Below are 22,591 nucleotides of genomic sequence, written 5' to 3'. Positions count from 1 at the left end.
TGACCGATGGTCAAGTCAAGAAATTACGATCAAAGTCGGCTAAACAATGTGGAACCACAATAACGTTAAAGCCGTCACAGATGGCAGGTGGTAATCATAAGATATCGTTGACGGCGCGTCAAATAAAACATTTCAATGATGCGATGAAGAATAAAAAGGGTGTTCAAATAGATTTTTCGGCCGCAGCGATTAAAAACATGGAAAAGACCGGTGGGATATTTCCGTTGTTAGCTGCGATTCCAGTGTTGATTGCCGCGGCGGCCCCAGCAGTGGCGAAGGCGGCTGCGTTAGGAGCCGTTGGTACCGCGGCGGGAATGGCATTGAAGAAGGCAACCGGGAAAGGCTATAAAAAAAAACGACCCGTAGCCGGAAAGGGTCTAAGACTACCGGGAACCCCGTATTCATGGTACTCGGGGAAGGGTCTAAGACTACCGGGAACCGTTTAATAACTCCTATGTCTAATTTTGATTTAATAGATGCCGCAAACGCGTTAGCGATAAAAAACTTCAGAGGTGTTTTTATGAGGGATCAATTACCGACAAAACCAAGGAATATTGAAACCGGTATAATTAACCTCGATAAATCCTCCGGAGCGGGAACTCATTGGGTTGCATACGCAATTGATCCGCGTGCGATCGTCTATTTTGATTCATACGGGTTAGCCCCGCCAAACGAGTTCATGCGGTATATCCGGGCGTGTTCAGCCCCGGTTTTTTATTCCACGCTGCCAACACAACAATTAAGTGACCCACCGATATGCGGCCGTGAGGTATTGAACGTACTCGCGGCGATTTCATCATCGCGGAAACCACCTCATGTGGTTGTAAACGAATACACTAGTGGGGTCGTAGAGGCCCGGCGGGTTAATTAAAAACACTGTTTTTTTTTACAATAATAATGATTGATATTTGGGGACGACCGGTTTCGGCGCTGAAAAAATCCATGGAAACGCTCGCCACCGATGACATAAAAAAACTAATTGAGGATGAAATCGCTGATACGTTAAATTTAACCAGTGTTGACCCGGGCGAAATAGTTGTATTTCAAGACCGCCAGGGTAAACTGAAATCCAGTAATGTGTCGCTGAATGACGTTTTAATACGACAGCGTGATGCCGCCGAGAACACTATCGTGTTGTATACCGATGACGGACGACTTAAATCAGGTGAATCCATCTTGACGATAAATGGAAAAATAAGTACACTTGGCGACAATTATATATCCGTGTCGGATTCGTTAAAAAATTAGTATGATAAATTTAACGCGCAAGCAAATCAGTTCGAGGGGATACAAAAGTCTGTCACCGATATACAACTCACTACTGCTAGTTTTTTTGGAACCCCGACGGTAACCGAACCGAATCTTGTGGGGATAAAAAGTACTATTTCGGAGTTTACAACGCTGTCGGGCCAATTTTACACGTTACGAAAAAATTTTAACAGGGCTGATAACACCATTGATAAATTCTTTGGTAAAAAAAATACCAGACCGGATGAAATTACAATAACTATAAATGATATCACTGCGTATAGACAGGAAATAGAAACAATCAAAACTGATGTTGAAGCGAACAAAAGGAGTGTAGACGTGCATAAACGGGAAATAGAAATAATCAAAACTGATGTTGAAGCGAACAAAAGGGATGTAGACGTGACACAGGAAATAGAAATAATCAAAACTAATGTTGAAGCGAACAAAAGGGGTGTAGACGCGCATAAACGGGAAATAGAAATAATCAAAACTAATGTTGAAGCGAACAAAAGGGGTGTAGACGCGCATAAACGGGAAATAGAAATAATCAAAACTGATGTTGTAACGAACGAAATGAGTATAGACACGCATAAATGGGAAATAGAAACAATCAAAATTAACGTTGAATCGATCAAAGGGAATGTATACACATATGGACAGGAAACAGAAAAAATCAAAACTGATGTTGAAACGATCAAAGCGGGGTTATACGTTCATATACAGGAAATAGGAACAATCAAAACTGATGTTGCAGCGATTAACAACAGACTACCGAAGGTGACAAAAATAAAAATCCCTCATGAAAACACCATCAACACAGTATACACGATTCAGCATGAATCATTCGATTGGACTCCTACACATAATATAATAAATATCACCGCAACTGTTAAGGGTATTTATCGATTTACATTGGTTTCAATGATGCAGTTCAGTATATCATCGTCAAGTTCATCCGGGTTTAACAATACAATATCAACAATTATAGACAAGGGCGCAACTGAACCGTTTACAATTAAAACCGATAATAAAAGTTTAACCAGTGCAATCATTCCATGGTATGTGGAATTTGTAGCGGATCTAAGTAATTAAAAACACTAGCTCTTTTAAAATAAAAATGACCACCAAGGTAATTGAATCAGAGGTATCACCGACGTCACATCAATATCGATTCAATACCGTAAAAGAATTCTCTGCGAATTTGAAAACGCTTTCCGAACAATACTGTGTAAAAATAAAAAAATACCGTCGAAAAATAACCACCATCGACGCGGTCGTGTGCTCGGTGTCAGGTATAGTAGCCGGTACCGGTGTTATTTTATCCACGGTGACCATGATGGCCCCGATCGCTGTTCCAATCGCTATCTCCGCGGCGACAACAATTGCTGGAGTCGCCAACGCAATCACTAGAAAGATATCATCGTGTTCTCAGAAAAAACTCAACGAGTATACAGTAAAACATCAAATAGTATCCGACGCGTACTCGAAATTATCCGGGTTTATCTCGTTGGCGATAGATAATTTGTTTATATCCGATGTTGAATTCTCCACGATGGTCCAGTTGTATGACTCCGCGATGTCAAAAATCGAGGATTTTCAACTGGAAGATGGAAACCACGTCACTGAAACAACTTCAATGGGCTTAAAACATTCTCCTGAAAACAAGCAGGTTGTTAATATTCGGTGTTGAAATTAAACACTAGAAACGACGAATAATAATAATGTCGCTGAACCCCGAAGGGTTGCAATTGCTTCAACGGATCGCGGAGAACACCACTCCGGTACAAACAAATATGATATCGATAACATCAACGAAGCCAGAATTCAGTGTAAACTTCCCTTCTCCGATTCCAGTGAAGGAAATAGCGCTGGCAAAATTGCGAATATATCACAGTTGGCCTAATATCCGAGCGGAAGCATTTAACGGACAACAACCTAATAACTCGCTGGTTTTTGCATGGACAAATAAACCCGATGGGACCCCAGACTGGAATGAGGTTACAATACCAACTGGGTCATACCAAGTAGAACAAATCAATAAAGAATTTCAACGCAGGATAAAATCGATCACAGGAAAAGAATCAAAAATCGATATTACGGTTCATGAACCGACGTTATCGTCGACGATTGAAATAAGCACACCGGGGTATATGGTTGATATTTATAACAGTTCAATAAGAACCATACTAGGTTGGCCCGAGAATCCACCTAATGAAATCCCCGCGGATTTGCACACGAATGCGCAATCGTATCATGAAATTAATCCCAGTTATCGAGATAATTTGTCTATTATAAAAAGCACGTTATTACCCAGTTGGTTTTTATTTCAAAACAGGAATATCATGCAGTGGTTTTTTCAGTATGACAAAACCCCTGAATCGATCGTCATATTAACAGTTATTTTAAATGATATCGCTGGTGCTTTTATCGAGATTAAATCAACTTATATCAGACATGGAATATATCAATGAACGAATCGTTAAAATGATATCCGATAACAGCGATGGTAATAAACAAAAATTCCTAACCGAGTATAATATCACAGAAGCCGATTTACCCGATTTCAAGTTTCCAGGATACAACGCGCCAGAACTAAGAAAGTCTCTTAATGATTTTCTCGGTCCATCAATTATCCTCAGACACGATAACGGAGATGGTGGTAGGCATATTGCTCCATACAACGTAAATATCGCATCGGTGATAGCAATCAATCTAGTGTGTGATGTTATCGAAGGGAGTTACCAGGTAGATACCAAGCAATCAAATCAAGCTCAACAGGGGTATATCCTTTATTCATTTTCGCCAACAGCCCCTCCCGGATTCTTAATCGTTGAGAGCCCGATTAATCCAGTCTATATGCGATGCCATAATCGGTTTCTAACGAGAATTAATTTTAGACTTACCGATCAGTCAAATAACCTAATTGATCTAGAAGAGGAGGAGTTAGTGATCACTCTGTTTGTAAGATCATTGTAAATAACCACTTAGCAGCAGGGGGGGAAATGACATCGACGCGGTCGTTGCTGTGTTTACCGGACGCTGACGACGCTGGGATCGGCTCGCAGAACCAAATGATGTCACCGTCGTGTAGGATGGACCGACGTCGTTTTTTTTTTACCAGGCGCTGACGACACCGGATCCGCTGAGTGCAGAAAGTAATAATTAAGCAAAATAACGATTGGACAAAATGTCGGATTCGCCCCCCCTGCTGCTCATATAATATTCCATGATTCTAGTTTCTTCTACTGAGGTAAAGTTCCATATCACACTTGTTTTCACATTTCCAGCATTGAATTCCATAGTCCAGTGGACTTTTTCGCAGTTTGCTTTGTATGTGCCATTGCCAATAATAATTAAGACTTTACTTCTCAAGATGGAATATCAGAATCCAGCATTATAGCACTCAATACATTAATGGAGGAAGTGGTTTCCATGTGAAAGTTTTGGTTTGCTGCAGGTGGTCAGCCAATGGGAAAAGAGAACTGTATTGATTTATAGGTCACATAGTAAAAAGTCTAGGTGACTGGAATCCATTCTCCGTAATTATGATTTTATTACAATAAATCAAGCTTCCTGTTACTGTTTCTTATCAAAGTTCACGAGAACAATATGTGGACAACACTTGATTATATTAGAGATGCCCCTGCATTGATTTAAGAATAAGAAGCTGAAATGGTTAAATTTGCTGGCGTGTAAATTCAGGCTTTTGCATCATATGAGAGGTAAATTTTTCTGCACTTTTTCCTGTCAACTTACTTAGCTCAAATGCATTCAGGCAGAGGCAGCAACACATTGGTTTGGGGACCAAAAGGTTGAAAGACATTAACAGAGAAGCTATAATTTTGATTTTGGTTCTGTAAGATTAGTAAAGTTTCCTTCTGATATTTCAAAATGGGCCTAGACATGGGTACAGGTGACACCCTGATGATTATGGGTGGAGTGGGTCCAAAGATCATGGATCTAGGTCACCGGTGTTAGCAATGGTGAGGCAAGGGATTGGATTAGATATGTTTTAAATGAACTCTTAGGTTACACAAGGAATATAAGAGTGGGCTGCAAAATAAACTGACAGTTAAGTCTTGTACCTTTTTAACGGATATAATTCCTATACATTATTGAAAGTTTAAGACTTGTGTGAGATTCAATCCCATTTGTCTTCACTGCAAAACATCCCGTGTGACTATAATCTTTGATCTAAGACAAATAATAATTAATAATCTTTCAGTTCATTGGTGCACTCACATGCTTAAAATGCAATGTTCTCACAAGATATAGACACTGCATGCATCTTTGCTCAAAGTGCAATGTTCATGAAATTTAGTTCTTGCATGCATCTATGGTACAAAATTATGACACATACACAAAGACTGACTGCAAGTTATGTTAAGTGGCTTCACAAGATTAGATTGCAAGAACAGTACTCAAGACTTTTTTCTTTCAACATTTATAGCAAATACATTTATAAAAAAATTAATCTTTTATAATATCAATGTGTACATACATACCTACATACATATGCACACACACACACACACAGAGGCAGGTAGTCAGATAGTGAAAGACAAACTTTCAAGTAAAAACCTTCATCTTTATGAGATCTACGTGTTCATCCATACATACACACCTACATACATATGCATGCACACACACACAGACACACACAGCAGCAGGTAGTCAGATAGATAGCAAAAGGAAAACTTTCAAGTAAAAACCTTCATCCATGACTCCATCTCCTCCTGTGTATCAGCACCCAGAATGTATGTCCGACTACCACTTCCAGGAAAGTTGATTTGAAATGTGAATCCATCTATATTATCTGCTAATTCTACTGTGCATCCTTCCAGGACTATCATTCCTACTGGCTCCTTGTCTGTCCTTTTCTCATAGTAAAAGAGTAGATTTCCTTTCAAAACAAACCATCTTTTTTGAAAACCCTTGTTTAACTCCCCTTTCTTGAGAAGCACGCCTTCTTTTGCAGCAGGGGCTCCTGAACTTGCATACTTTGCTAGACTTTTCTCATTTAGCCGCATACTATATGAATATCAGTAATTCACCAATTTGCTAACATTATCTTGTTCTGTTTCATATCTCATTTTTTTCAAGAACTTCCTTGTTATATATACAACGTTCTTCCTTGTTATCTACTTCTTTTTAAAAACATTATTTCTTGAGAGAAAAAATTCTTCCTCGTGGAATAAACAAAAATAAATCTACTTCTCTTTTCTTACTTTCTGCAATGGTATTTTATCTTCTCTGATTTTGTCTCAGATCTGAAAAGAGATCAATAAATGTGATAATTTTTCAAAAAATATAATGCTAAAATCAAATGCATATAATATGCTGAAAAATCTTACATCAAACAGCCATTTTGCCAAGTCATGAGTGGACTCCACATTACCTGTAAGCTTCCTTTAGTCACAACTTTGTTTAAGGTTCAAGTTATTTACTGACTGTTTAAAAGACTTTGTTATTTAACAATCAGATCTAAGATACAGTTTCATTTGTGTTAGCAGTTACATAAAACAGTTCTTAAATTACTGAAGTTTTAAACATTAACCTAATTATGATGTATATGTATAGCTTATTTTGTAATTCCTTTGATCTTGGTAGAAACTAATGCAGATTTTCACAATACTTAAGCTATTTTAGTGTATTGGTTCTTCATAGCCCAATTAAGTACCATATATACTTTATATACTTGCTTATAAGTTGAGTCCAACTGCAAACATCTCAGACTCATATCTGCCATTGCATAATGCACTGGCTGATCAGTGTCTGTGCAGTTTGTTAGGAGTAATCAATAGAACAAACAGCACAGACCCTGATCTGCAGGCATATTATGCTATGGCAGATCGGAATCTGTGTTTTTTGCAGTTTGACTCTGCTTATAAGTGAGTAGATATGGTATGTTTCTCTCATGCCCTTTTTAAGGAACTGCAAGTGTTGTGTTCAGAGTGGGTGCTTGACAATGTACCATTTTACTGTGTACAGTTCTGTATAAGATTTTGATAAACTGGGTAGCTTACTCCAAGGTTTGGAACTTATTGGGATTTTGGGAAATTTAATAGGTAATAAAATTTAAAACTTTATCATGCCATTTAGGCTCAATCCCAAAAGTAATTTTGTCGTTACAGTAACATGAAAATGGCTTTAAACCCTACAACAACAACAGTAACATGACTAAGCCTACTTTAATGACCCTGATCCTTTAACTTTTTATCACATAAGCCCTCAAAACAATCTGGCACAAACAGTGTCCCATTTTTCACCTCCAAATTAGTAACATAGGATAAGGAAACTGACATGAACTAACATGAACTGGACCCCAAAAAAGAGTAACAGGAGTTCCTCAAATGGGACATCTCTACTGGCCAAAAGGAATTTCCAGGAATTCAAGATCGCAAATGAGCTGCTGTGGTACATATACTGTATGGCACCATTTTCATTGAGAACAATGAAGACATCATTAGAAGTCTATGGAGAAAGCCCCATGTCACTCATGCTAGGGGAGTAGTGACAACAAGATTTTCATGAAGGCATCACGGCAGCCATATTGCATGTGCAACTGGCACCATTTTCATTTAGACCAACTAGGCTGACATGGCAGTAGAGATAATATTTTCAAGATAGCCACAACAGTGGCTTAACTGAGGGTTAGTCATTTTCTTCTGAAGAAAGCACTATGTCAGTCTGATTTTCCTTTAAAAAGAATAGCTAAAAACAAGGTTTTCAAGATGGCCACACAATGGATGTCAGATCATTTTAACATAAGATCAACAAAACAGTATAAAAAGTCATAGTGAAAATCACATGATGATATGACCATTCATTCATGAGCAGTAGTTACGATATTCAAGCTGGTCACTGTGGCAGTCATATTAGACACCAGATCAGCACCATTCTCCTTTAAGACCAAGTTAAGATCACAAGAAGACTTTGGATGAAAACCCAATGCCAATAAGACTTTCTGTTCAGGAGGAGTAGTGATCAACAAATTTTATAGATGACTTTTCAATGCAGGATTATATTTTATGTTTTATATATGTTTATGTTTTCACTGATGCCTGTGAATGTGTTCCAGGCCTGATACTTTGAATTTTAAAATTACTTAATTATTTAGTGTCAAGCCAGACTCTTCACATCATGTTGTATATACTGTATACATTGTACATAACAGATAGAAGGCCTCAAGGTAGATTAGTTCTGTAACTAATTGAGTTACCTTCTCTAAATAAAGTCTTTATTATTATTATTATTATTATTATTATTATTATTATACTTCCCTGGCAGCCATATTGGACATCAAATTGCCACCATTTTCATTTAGGACCAAGGAGACATCAATAAAAGCACTTTAGTGAAAACCTCATGTTTATCTAACCATCCATTCAAGAGGAGTAACAATAACAAATTTTCAAGATGGCTGCAGTGGTGGCCATACTGGATTTCAGATCAGCACTGTTTTCATTGAGGACCAAGTAGATAATAAAAACCCCAAGTTGACCATTCATTCAAGTAGAGATAACAAGATTTTCATGATCTACACTAGGATTAACTAAACTACAAAAAGAAAGAAAGTGTGTGCAAAGTTTTATACTAATCTTCCAAGTAGTTTAGGAGGTGTAGTGACAACAAACTTGTGCTAACAGATGGATGATGGACAATAGGCCATTCCATAAGCTCTTCCAGTCTATGACCAGTAGAATACAAAGTGCATCAACCAGTCTAATCTACTTTTTCACATCATTAGCAGAAACACACATACATTTTTTTGTGGGTAGAGATTGTGTCAGATGGTTTAGTACACAAGGAATAACTCAATTCTGTACTCAGTTGTAGAGCTCTACTTCAATAAACATTCCCTTCAAAACTAAGTAAATATCATTTTAAACATGCCCAGGTCATAGTTTATATGGATTGAATGTATCATAATAAAACACTGATTACACTTAAAGCAAGAGAATTATGCTGACAACTTTGGACTAAGGGTTTAAAACTATGCTGTTATGGATATTTTAATACAGTTTAAAAATGAGTTTTTGTCAATTCAAGCTCAGAGTCTTTTGTACATCAAGATGAAGACGTGGCACACTTTTTAATAATTCATGGTCAGTTGAAGGCAGTCAATCATGAAACTGATCCATCAACTGAATATGGGTGAAAGGAACATCCAACATTGATGCAGGTTTCCAATATTTACATGTTTACTTATCATAAATAAATTGTTGTTGTTGTTGTTGGGTTTAACGCTATTTTTCAGCACACGATAGGCTATACATGGCGGCCAGTATTAATGGTGGAGGAAGAACCCCGGAAATCCCCAGAAAGAACCACCGACCCTCGAGAAGCTACTGGCAAGCTTTCTCACATAACCACATTGGCCGATTCTGAGACTCGAACCCACGCAGACAGAGGTGAGATGGCAGTGATCCGTAATGGAGAGCGCTTTAGACCACTCTGCCACTTGGGGCCCCCATAAATAAATTACTGCTAATATATAAGAACATGCGTTGTGTACTTCGTTAGAAAGTGTACGTTATTGATCCTATCCCCCGACTCAGCTAAAGCAGTGTAGCTTTGTTTTTTACTACTGTAATTACAGAGCACACATGTTTAACTCGACTGCAGAATAAAATACTTGACTATGTTTGCACAGCACTTGTATATTGAATTAAATACTTCATTTAAATATTTTTTGTCCAATGCAGTTTGAAAAAGCAGACAATGTTTGTAAAACACACAGAGCTACACTTTCCTGTTTTTCCCTATCTCCTATATATAAGGCCTCACACTAATGACAGACCTAGGGACTAATGTTAGTCGTATATCTCAATTTTTGTTTTTATGCCCAGTAAGTATTGATATTTGGTTTGAATCTTGATAGTTTCTGAACTTTGACCTAGGGGCCACTTCCACATCCTTGGGATGATCAAATTCTCAACTGTTGTGAACTCTGACCTAGAGGCCACTTCCACACCCTTGGGATGATCAAATTCTCAACTGTTGTGAACTTTGACCTAGGGGCCACTTCCACACCCTTGGGATGATCAAATTCTCAACTGTTGTGCACATCTACATACCACATGAAGCTCAATGGTGTTGGAGGAGTTGCACAATAGCTGAAACACCTGAAATTGTTTCATATTTTATCTCAATGTATATAGATGCAAAAGTTCTCCCCTCAAAGCTCCACCCCACCCCATCAGTGGATGGACAAAAATTCTAAAAATATGCACATATACAGACTGTTCCAAACAATATCCCAAAGTCTGTATCTCAAATGGTATAGGAAATGTTGTGTGACATTACACACACACACACACACAGACACACTTGTGTCGAGATGAACAAGATCATATTATTCAGGCCTTTTCTTTCAAATTTAACAATCCTGATCACTACTCTGATTGGTTAGAATGCAATGCTGATTGGTTAAAGAGCCATGCCGATTGCTTACAATGCAATGCTGATTGGTTAGAATGCAATGCTGATTGGTTAGAGTGTAATGTTGTCTGGTTAGAGTGTAATGCTGATTGGTTAAAGTACAATGCTAATTGGTTAAAAAGTGCAATGCTGATTGGTGTGAATGCAGTGCCGATTGGTTAAAGAGCAATGGTGATTGGTTAAAGTGTAATGTGGACATGATTGTCTCAAGGACAATGAAGTTTTCAACTTTTTGCAGCGAATTCTACAAGCAACACATCAATGTTTTAAAGTTAGCAAGTACAGTATTGATGAAAAAAGAGTGGTTACACTGCATAGTTTTTCTGTAAATTTGGTCACTTTTTATCAGTACTATTTTTCAGGGGTACAAATAATTATAACCAAAGATAAAATTATCAGTTTTTTAGATACCTAACATTTGCCAAAGTTCAATAGGAAAATAGTTCTCTGTAACAAGCAAATTTTAAAAAAAATTTGTACATACTAATGTTGTATGAATATTTTGTGTGTGGTGCTTGGTGCAACATCACCACATTTAAAGTTAAACTAATGGAATAAAGTGCCTTGCCAAGAGATGTCACTGCAGCCAGACCAGCCTGGCATAGGCAGGATCTGCCCTCAATCCATTCTGGTTTTGCATCAGACATGTTCAACAATGAAAGTCACAACAGCTTCTCAGATGGCCCATGAAAGATTAGAGGGTATAAAAAGATAAACTACAGTGCATGTGATACTCAGAGTGTGAGGAAAAATCTTGCTGACTTTTGGACCATCTTGTAGGCTCACTTTGTGAGTTTAATTTTTATCTGAATAATAATTTTCTTCTGCTGAAATGAGTATATGTGATGTAAAAAGTTTAGTCTGAACTCAAAAACCATGCATTGGTCTGAACCTAAAGACCATGCATTGCAAACATGTTTCATTAGGCCAAACTGTCATACTGGCAAAATATTGTGAGATTTGGCTAAATTCTACGATAAGCTGCCGTGTGAAATAATCAGGACTGAAATGATACTCTCAATGTGACCATCTAATGGTAGCATGTCAGCCTTATGATCCAAGGAACACTGGTTCAATACTTACCAAGACCATCCTCTCCTCTGTTTCCTGCCTTGGTGAATCCTTGGTAAAGGCACTTAACTCTCATTTCCTTGACATGATATAACCAGTAAGGTCTTAAAAGTGTCATTAGAGACCAACAACAAAAAAAAGCCATCTATGGGTTTACTCAAACATGCATCTTAATGTTTAATCATATCAGAAGGCCTGTTGGTTCAAAATGTTAAGAGGAAAAAAATCTTATCATTACAAATCTCTTAAATGATCTCAAGAAGTGAGGCTGCAAGAAGCCCCTAAATTCTGAGGGATTTTTCACATGGTATGAAATATCACAGGTACTTTTCATAACATATTATAACATGAGTAATTTGGCAACCAGCAGATTAATATAATATTGGTAATAATAACCATTTCAGCTAATAATGTGTGCATACATTACATAAACTGTACCTTTATTAAAATCTGGTAAAAATGAAAACAAATTGTTTCCATTTATTATAAATTAAAATAAATCAGAAATTACATGTATCTCACAAAATATTTCATCAGATCTGACTGACTAGACAAAGAAAAATATCACTGACAAAGTATAGGTCAGTTATAGCACTATTCCTGTCAATTATATAACATTGTTGCATGCTCTTTGGTTCGACCAACTTTACATACTAAAATTCTCTAAACTGTCTTGCTCCAATTTGTCCAATATATATTATCTTTCCTACAATAAGACCAGGTGATGACCTCACATTTGTAAAAATACTGAAGGTGGGTGCATTATTCAGACAACGATGCAAAGTGCAAATATTGCCAAAATGTTGGGAAAAGGGAGATAACAGAACTTACTTAAATCTTGCAGAATATTTTTCAGATCTCATTGACTCGTAGTCTACAAATATCACCAGTATGCATACAAATCCACATCCAAAATGCAGACATAATGTAAGATGGCAAGAAGTACGATGATGTCATTTTTTTTCTTTCTGGTTGTTGTGTCAGCATTCCTTTAAAGTAAAAATGAAGACTCAGAGCTGGTCTATGACCAGATGCTGCTTATCAATAACTACAGTTTAGATGTATATCAAGAAAGGAGTGCCTAAGTCCAAATCCATTTGGTCAAAAAATGTTGTCTATTCAGCCAATGGGTAAGTCTACTCTGTTTACAAATGTGGTTGATATGGTTCAGGGATTTAGCTGTCTGGCTTAATGTACAATCACCCATCCATTACAAGCTTATCCCAATACATGTTGGATTCTGAGAACAAAGCCTGGATTGAGTTGTTTGGCTTACAATCACCCATCCATTACAAATTTGTCCCAATGCATGCTGGATCCTGAGTATAAAGCCTAAACAAGCTGTAAAATATGACCTTAGAATAAAAAATGATTGGCTTGCTTTATGAAATATACAAAGTGACAAATAACTTATACCATTGGGAATATGATTTTTTTTTAAATTATGATTTGTAAAAGGAAATGCAATATGTATAATCATATTTTAATTTTTAAAAGAACAAAAACAGTTCCGATATGGTCATAAAAGTCACCTTTCCTATCAATGAATGCAAAAAGCTAGGCACATTAATTTAGTTACCTGCATTGCCAGGTTTTCTCTACCACTAAACTCCTCCTATCAAGTTCTGCAATTTGTGAAATGTACCTGCAGCAGTTGCCACACTATCATGACATGCTCTTGATTCTATGCAGTACTTTGTAAATTAACCAAATAAAATTTAACACAAAGACAAGAAACATTTTTTATCTTAAATTTGTATAAGTTCATAAGCACAGAACCTTTGATCTTTATAGGTATCATAACCAGTTGTATTACAAAAGTTACTACTTATAATTATAGCGTTAAACTTTTATTTTTGGTGTAGAGGGATTAAAGAAATTATATATTTCTGTATAAACATTAACCAAATACAGAGAAGTCAGCCAGCAGTGAATGTGATCCAGTTGCCTGGCTCTTGCAATGTGGACACCTCCTCAGTAAGAGCCATCATTTTGAAAAATAAGCCAAAGATTAAGTAATTATATTTAAAAGAATATGAATTTAGATTAAAATAAAAAAAAACTGATAACCTTTAGACATAATGAGAAGAAAAAAATCTGATTAAAGAAAATGGCCCATAAAAAGATCTGTAATTTATTTTATTAACTGAAATAAATATTTACAAGAGCATTCATCCTCAGTTTTATTGCATGATACATTTACTTGTAGTAAAATATAAGTCAAATGGAAAAAAGAAAAAGTGAAACTTATTTCCTTTAATTATAAAACTTTATTGCAGTTTGAAAAAAAGAAAAAAATTACAAACACATGAAATTTGAAAACTTTTTCCTTTAATTATAAAACATTAAACTGATGTGAATTTATATTTATTTTGAAACTAAATAATAATAATAAGAATAATAATAATAGTTATAATAATACTGATTGCAAGAGATGGTCATAGTTTGAAATGATTACACTGGCAAAGAGCCTGGTTTTTCTAATAAAACATCTTACTGTAATCACTATCACAATCACTGTAAGTTGGTTGGTATCAGAGCAGGAGTGAGTCCGTAGATGAATGTATACTGCCTCAACAGAGAACTGGCAGGCAGCTGGTTTTAAGTGTACTGGTCCCAGCATGAGAAGGCCAAGAATGTAACAAGAATGTGCACACCAGTGCCTTTCAGCTGAACCGCTGACACTAACTGTACTTGAAGAAGAAGCAGGAATGATGTTTCGCAGTAAAGAATCTGGCACTGATGGAAAAACGGTGGGTTTTCCAATGACTACTTGTGTGTTGAGGTCATTATGCTGGGCTTGAATGTCATTGTTGGTGGAACACATAAACACACACCAATTTTGTACTGGACACAGAAAGCTGATGATTCAGGTTTTCGAATGCACCTCATTATCCTTTGCATATTTTTTTATGCACTCTCTGTTAGCTTATTAACAGCAATGTGTTCCTCTGGAAGAAAAGGCAGGGCCATCAATTGCTCAGAAACTTATAGCTGTTGCCTTTTAACTGTTTTCAGGATATGAAATGACCTGCACCATTTCAGCATCAGTGCTGGGGTAGATGAAACAACCCCTGATAAAAAAACTGCATGAACGAAAAGTGGATGAAATGTAAAAGTTTTGTTATCTGGGCAGTATCAATCTGTAAATTTGGGCCAATCACTACAGACCAGATTTTTAGACCAGGTGGATAAAATATTTTGGGTTGACTGAACTACTATTTTGGGTTGATTGGATTCAAATTTGGGCAGTGATTGGACAGAATGGACTGTTAACTACAAGTAACTTTACAAAAATGTTGAAAAAAATTAATAACCTGAAGGAAAAAACATCATACCAAGTGACAAAAGTTTCTCAGATTGCTCCTATCATCTTTTCTACACCAGACCCTGCCTATCATAATGTATAAGCGACATGGTAAGTAACCTCAAAGCAATTCTATCCACACCCAACTCTCAATCTCAGGCAGCTATTCCTGTCCAAGAAGCCACTCATTTATACTATATGGTTCATTTTACTCCCGATATATTTTTCTCTTCATCAAGCCATCGTTAATTTTTCTGCATTACACCAAACTGACGTGTGTGCTTGTGTGTGTGTGGTTTGGATTTTTAACATAGCTTTAACAATTTTTCAGTCATATCACTACAATGTCTACAGTGTGGCAGTTTATAGTGATGTCATACAATGGGGCTTCATGTCGCAGACAAGTAGCATGATGTCCCACCCAGTCACATTATCCTGACACCAGGCCAACCAGTTCTAACACTTTCCTCTTAGTGCCGAGCGCCTAGCAAGGCATCTGTTAGTACCATAGGTATCAGCTCGTATGGTTGACCCATAATTTGTACATTTTTTTTCTTTTTCATCAGTGTACGGCCATACAATCGTTTTGTACGTTTTTTTGTAACAAAATTTAAGTTAAAATTTATTTTATTTTTTTTCGTTTTGTGTGCATCTGGGACTCTTGGCAAAAAAAAATTTTAAGCATGAGAATTCAGTGAGACTATGTTGGCCCGAAACAACCAATCAAATCATACTCAAAACCGTGCTTTTCTTTTGATAATGGAATGAGTTGCATTCATGGTTCAACTCCAGTGTGTGAAAATCATGTTGCTTATCACTCAGAGATTAGACACTCACTCGGATTTTTAATAATGCCTAACTACCTGTGTAGTAAGTATGTTTTCTTATTTTATACATTATTATTTTATTATTTATACTTATTACTATCAAATGCATAAAGTTTGCATCAATTTTCATACTTTACGTAGTGTGGCAATCATGTTGGTGTAACCGTAATTCGTCCAACTTTTCTGTGTGGAGATAAAGTTGATTTATTAAAATTTGTAACAATATACTAATTAAAAATAAATACTCTACTGATTTTAGCACTGGCATTTTATTGTGATGTTATAGTTTTGAGTTAAGTTTTTACATAGGTAATGCAAACAGGAAGATGCATTGCCATAATGATCGACTTAGTACAGATACTGAGTGACTCAAAAATACATAATACTGCCAATTTATATCAAGTTTGTGACCAAATCTGCACACCATATAGCAAATTCATAACTTTTCAAACACCAGATATGCAATTTTAATAGAAACAATCAACAGCTTACAAGGTATAAACTTCTGTCTGCTACTTTGTACAAATTTTTATTTCTAGATTTCAATTTTTGGATAGCTCCTGGCGTAATATCTTGGGGTTTATGGGGACAAATACAAATTTGTAACATATTTGTAATCAGGAGATCTTCCTCTATCACATGTCAAATCTAAATTTTTAAATTATTTTTCTTTTACTTCTGTCATCTAGTTGAAATATTCCATCCATCAAATGGCTGAGCCTAACTCAAAGAAACACAAGCGTGAAGACACTGACAGAGGTCGTGGCAAGTTTCAGGCTGATTGGATTAAAGTCTTCCCTAGCATTGTAGATGTATCCAAGTTAGGATCTTCACATGCTTTTTGCAAAATATGCAGTAAAGACGTTAAAGTGGTGGTGTTGAGCATATATGATCTGGAGGAACACTTCAGGACAAAACTGCATGAAAGAAATTTTGAAATGAAGAAGGAAGCATCCATCAAAAGCTTCTTTGCTTAGCCAAAGCAGGAAGATGCTAGTGTTTTAAGTAAAACGAATGAAATAAAGTTTCAGAAATGTAAATATGTGTCATAATAATTTGTGCATAGCATTTGTTGTTTTAAAACTGTTGATCTTATATAATGTATGAACACATTTTTTCATGTAAGTTTTGGGTCTTTGTAAGGTTTTATTAGTCTGGATTAGAAGGTTGTCATCACAAAGGGTTGATACCTACGTAGTACTAATTTTATAGGTCTTTGGTATAACTTTGCTGGGGTCTGAACTGCAACCTCTTAATGTTATTTGTTGTTGAAGAATAACTGCAAAAGGCTTTCTATTCCATTTTTTAAATACAAGACATCAGTACAGTTAGGAAGGGGAGTAAAGACTGCCCTGAAAGTATTTTTCCCATGGAACATAAACCCTAGTACAATATAAACCAGCTGTTGGTGTATATCAGTTCTAATCCAGTATGGAATATCTCACTTCTTTTACTGTCAAGTGATATTTCAAAGCTAATAAGATTAAGGCTTATACTACTTTGCCTGCTCCATGAAGAAATGTTCACCTACAATTTGCCTGTACATACAGAGATATGCAAATATTTAATATATATTATAAAAATGATTCCAATAAATACCATTTTCATTTAGAAAAATAAAAATTATAAGTCCCTAAATTTAATTTATTTAACTGCTAAAAAATGTAACTAATAACAATCAAGCCACTGAATTATGTGTGCCACCAAAAAGTTCTTCATCAGGAGGTGGCGAATTTTTTAGTGACATATTTAAAATTAAGAGGATGTTTGCTAAACGAAATGTGATTCTTTCATAGAACATAATACAAAGAGTTGATTCGAGTGAATGGTAAGTAGAAACTTACCTCTGCATCTGCCACTGTTCTCAGATTGATGAGGGAAGGTGTCTTTGAATCGAATATATACCGACAATTTATAGGTGGGCGTAACTTTGTCGGGGCAGGCCATTGTCGCGCAATTCTAACGTTCGGTGCCTGTAACATCAGTTTGGCTCATCGCAGAAAAGTCAGCGATGGCTTGACGACTAAAAAAAAACATATCAGGAATAAACTAAATATAGATTATGGTCGATTGCTTGCTTGGAGAGGAATAGTAACCCGAGATTACGGGTCAGGTGTGGAAGGGAGTACTTGGAAGTTACTTACCATTTACTCTTATATAGTATGACAGACAGGGTCCGGTGTCAAAACGAATCATAGTTGAAATCTGAGGAACTTTTGTCACTAGGTATGATATGTTTTTCCCCTTTAGGCTACTGATTTGTTTTTCCACATCTTATGATATTGCTTAATTAACGATCAGCCAATTGTACTGTGAACCTAGAGGACATTTATAGCCTATTGAGATATGGACATTGTTTTTCAAGTCTGTCATCAAAAAGTCCTCATGCCATGGCTAATTTTGTAACCAATTTATAATTACCAATGCACATGCTAAAAATAACCAATAAAATTTGTTTATTTTTAGTGGTATTGATACCTAAATCGGAAACGAAGCTGCTTCCTTCCTGCTGGAGAGTTACAGGTTTCATCGTTCGGACTACTTCTGCTAATTCTGCGAGACAGATATGCTTCAGGGGGCGCCACAGATTATTATGAACTAAGAGAGTTACAGGGGAAAGGTGAAGCTGTTTGCATGTGCAACATGCATAGTGGAGAGAATTTTGACATATCAGTTTATGTTACTTTCATGTACTATGGCTGAAATTTTTCATTGGTTATTGTACTTATGGAAATCGTTCTAAGTACATAGCTAACCACGCACGGCTAACCAAAATGACTGCTCCCAAGTGCTAAAAAAACCCCAGACAGAATTAGTCTAGCAGTTATTCAAATAGAGAAAGTTAATTCTGCCAAACAAGACACCACCAGTTTGTGAGGTTCAATGAATGAATGACTAAATATATTAAATTGTACCAAAAAAAAAGGATACCAGCTCTTTCTTTTCCAATTTAGATCTTAAATCCAGGCAGTGAAAATGAGATCTTAAATCCAGGCAGTGAAAATGATCAAACAGAGTTAGGAGTTTTTGACAGATGCACATCTGAAATAAGGCCAAGCTGTATTCTCAATTACCCAAATTGCACCCATCAATCATACACCAAAATAAAATGGAATTAAATATTCTTTTAGCAATATATAAGACATTCAATTTCTTTTTTAAATAGTGTAAGCAGCGAGGGAAATACTTTATCTTTAAAAATCTAACCACTGTGCAAAATATGAAAATGCTGAGCACCACATCGGATACAGTCTTGTTAAAGACAGTAATATATGGTAATGCAGAGGATTGAAGATGAAAATACAGTAATATGATTGAAAGTAAAGTAATGAAGTAAATTTTGAAAAATACATTTGTTGTAAATATTATTGTTGTTATTGTTGTTTATCCACTGACATTATCATTAAAATTGACACACCTATTTTACGTGTTTTTGATCATTGATTGCAACATGTATTCCAATAAGTTGAGCAAGAAGTGTCATGTATGTTAAAGACTAATTATCATTTAATGGCATATTTTCAGATGTAACATCCTTACAATATTAAAGGAATACATGTAGGAACAAATGTATTTGTTACAGATTTTTCCTTAAGTTTAAATAGTGTTTCTTAATGCAAATAATTGGACTCATGATGAACAGATTAATGAGTCAGCTCAAATACACACACACACACACATATTTATATATATATATATATATATATATATATATATATATATATAGAGAGAGAGAGAGAGAGAGAGAGAGAGAGAGAAAGAGATACATACATACATATATACATTTGTAATTGCTACCATTGTATACTCTACCTTTCCGTATATACAAGTGGTGTTCCGTTAATGTACCAGTCTGCAACAGTGCCATCACATTATCATATAAATGTCAATAAATGAATAACAACAACAACAAACATTACAAAAAACATATATTTTTATTATTTCAACAGAAACCATAATCGATGATGTATGTGTAAAATGATTAATTTCTTGCTCCATTACTTTAATTTCTTTAACATTACTGTATTTTTAACTCCAGTACTGCATTTTTAACTCCGTTACTGTATTTTTATCTCTATTACTGTACAGTACTGTATTTTTAGCTCCATTACTGTACAGTGCTGAAATTTTAGCTCCATTACTGTACATTACTGTTTTTAGGGAGATCCAAAGGATTGAATAGCATGGTTCCCATTCCCAGTTAATATGGTGGCACTCTACAGTTTCATATTTGCATAAGGATTCGAGTTTTTAAAGCACAAGAATTTCTCATATTTTCATCACTGGATATACTGGCTATGTAAAAAAAAAGACCTTGTCTACCTTAGGTGTTTTTAAAAGAACTTTTGATTCCCTTAATTTGGTGTATGATGGGTGCAATATGGGTTATAGAGTATATGGCTTGACATTACCTCAGATCTCAGATGAGCCCTACAAAATCAAAAAACAAAAAATAACAACAAACCCAAAACAAACTTCAGAGGTGAAAAAAAGAGACAATAACTTTTTCCTTTTTATGTAGTTCATAATTCATTCATTGCAATTTCTGAAGCTGGTAATGTCTAATTTGGCAAAATTTGATTTCCCTATTTCAATAACTGCTAAAGATAGTGTTGTTTATAGTATGTGTTGTTTATACTTTTTCAGCTTGATATTTCGAGCACATGGGAGCAGCCATTTCGGTAGCTGTGTGCTTAGATCGTGTACAATTTGCACAAGCACAATATCCAAGAAATACATGAAAGCAAAATAGAGATATACCAACATTCTCTCCATTGAGCATGTCGCAAATGCAAATAACTTCACCTTATACCTGTGTCACTCTCTCAAAAGTACGTAATATATGTATAGCTCCCCCTATATATTGCGTTTGCCAAACGTTGTATAGGGGAGCAGTATAATTAGTGACTTCGAAGTTGCGAATGATTTTATTTTTAAACCGATATTTCCTAACAAACTTCAGAAGTTCCGGTGCTTTTTATCTGCCTTGGCACATAGTGTATAGTAACAAATCATATGATCAATCATGTGACTACTCACAATGGCAAGTTTGCAGACGACGGTCATTCTTTTTGCAGTACTGGTACCTGTGAATTTAGCGTCTCAAAAAGCGAAATCTGCTTTTCTGACACACAATAAAAAGACTCAGCAGTATGAATTTCATGAAGATGAGGATTTTTCAAGTTCCATACCATGGGTTATTAAAGGAAATTTCTTGAACCAAATGAACGAAACGGGGTAAGCGTTCGGATAATTTAAGTTCGTTTTTATTATTAATCCCATTTTTTGTTTGTTTCAGTTTAATATAAGCTTGAATTAGATTACCTAATAAAAGAAAAAGTAAAATTTGAATTAATTTAGGAATCTTTAAGGAGAATACAGAAGGTCTGTTAATGAACTTGTGATGCGGATCAGGAAGAGTCTGTTAATAAACTCGTGATACTGATCAGGAAGTTATGTATCAGGAAAGAATTAAGGAAGAGATTATTTTAAATCAAATGACTCTGAGATATGAAATACCACAGACGACTATACCTGGAGATTATAAATTTCCATCCTAACCCACCAAATATTACCCGTTTCCTTTTGGTATACTAATAAGGATTTTCATTGCACTGAAAGATAAAAACTTGTACTTGTTGAACGAGGGTCATTTGTGGCTCATATTTTTAAGCCATTTTTTCTGCCAGTTTTCATCGAGCACATTTATGTCATTTATTCAGACAGTTTAGCAAAGATTTAAATAATTGAGAAGTAGATGAATTTGAATTTGCATAGACAATTTGTAGAATGGCCTTTTGTAACCTACTTTATACTATTTATTAGCAAGATACATAAAAAAATGAGATTTACCAATTTAAATTACATTGAAAAAAATATTGCTGCCAGTTTGAACTGATTAATTTATTCGAGAGACATTGTAAGGTCAGGGTTTTATTCTGAGTTTGCTCATTTTTTTGAATATACAAAGAAGAAAAAAAGCAGCAAAGCAAATACTTTTTAATCAATGCCTACTGTTATACCAAGTGTGTAGGCAAATAATAAAACTTTATATTTGCAATCCTATCAGTGAACTGTTTTAACAAAGCTACAAAGTGAGTGCTTACATTAAGAAAACTTCTTTCTAAAAATAGATGCACTTAGATGTTGGCTGTGTCGATTCAGTTGAAAATAGGGTTTATTTCATTCATATACTGACATAATTCTTTAATGTGTTCTCTATGAACAGTTATAGTAAAGTTTTAATGGCAACAAAGAAATTAGGACGAACAGTATGATCTGAAAGACGTGCACATTTGCTCTCGTGCACATGGTACAGGAGTTGTTTCAAACTAGTTTAGAAATCTTTTCATTTACCATTTTACAGTGAACTTATAGAAAGTAAAAAGAAATTTTGTTTAAGGGTAGTTGATTAAGCATTTGTACTAACTTGCAATTACAATACTGTTAATTTAGTCACTCAGTTAAAATTAATTACAATGTATAGCTTCTGTAGTTCTTCTTTTAAGCCATATTGCCAAAATACAATGCATATGAATATGATATTTTTAAACATACATCTAATGTGTTGATAATATTAGATAGAATTCAATAAATTTTCTGCCTGAAAATAAATTATTGCTTAAAACAATGTTAAATGCAAATATGCATACTAGGAAATTGAGGGCATATTTTAAATAAAAGAATGAAA

At 35.4% G+C, this 22,591-nt stretch overlaps 2 protein-coding genes across 5 annotated transcripts in view; one reads left to right on the top strand and one right to left on the bottom strand.

Moving 5' to 3' along the window:
• The window catches only part of LOC149775667 (sesquipedalian-1-like), a 48,536-nt gene extending 30,097 nt beyond the window's left edge, over positions 1 to 18,439 (bottom strand). The window contains exons 1-2 of one of the 4 annotated variants that reach the window (XM_089942994.1): positions 18,379 to 18,439; positions 5,964 to 6,521 (exon numbers count right to left, since the gene is read on the bottom strand). In XM_089942994.1, coding sequence (XP_089799120.1) covers positions 5,964 to 6,281 — 318 coding nt within the window. In that variant the 5' untranslated portion in view covers positions 6,282 to 6,521; positions 18,379 to 18,439. Of the gene's footprint in view, positions 1 to 5,963; positions 6,522 to 12,597; positions 12,684 to 14,263; positions 15,134 to 17,744; positions 17,932 to 18,378 lie in introns of those variants that run through there. The other 3 variants (XM_089942995.1, XM_089942996.1, XM_089942997.1) reach the window with 3 other exon arrangements.
• Positions 18,440 to 20,940: 2,501 nt separating this feature from the next.
• LOC149775666 (putative aminopeptidase PLBD2) overlaps positions 20,941 to 22,591 on the top strand; it is a 35,255-nt gene continuing 33,604 nt past the window's right edge. The window contains exon 1 of the mRNA XM_089944295.1: positions 20,941 to 21,138. Within this exon, the coding sequence (XP_089800421.1) occupies positions 20,942 to 21,138 (197 nt within the window). The 5' untranslated portion in view covers position 20,941. The remainder of the gene's footprint in view (positions 21,139 to 22,591) is intronic.

This window comes from Sinohyriopsis cumingii, chromosome 19 (genome assembly GCF_028554795.1).
Source record: "Sinohyriopsis cumingii isolate HCF-2022 chromosome 19, ASM2855479v2, whole genome shotgun sequence".
Classification (NCBI taxonomy): domain Eukaryota; kingdom Metazoa; phylum Mollusca; class Bivalvia; order Unionida; family Unionidae; genus Sinohyriopsis; species Sinohyriopsis cumingii.
The sequence above is the reverse complement of the archived record's forward strand: the minus strand, read 5'-3'. Positions and strand labels throughout refer to the sequence as shown.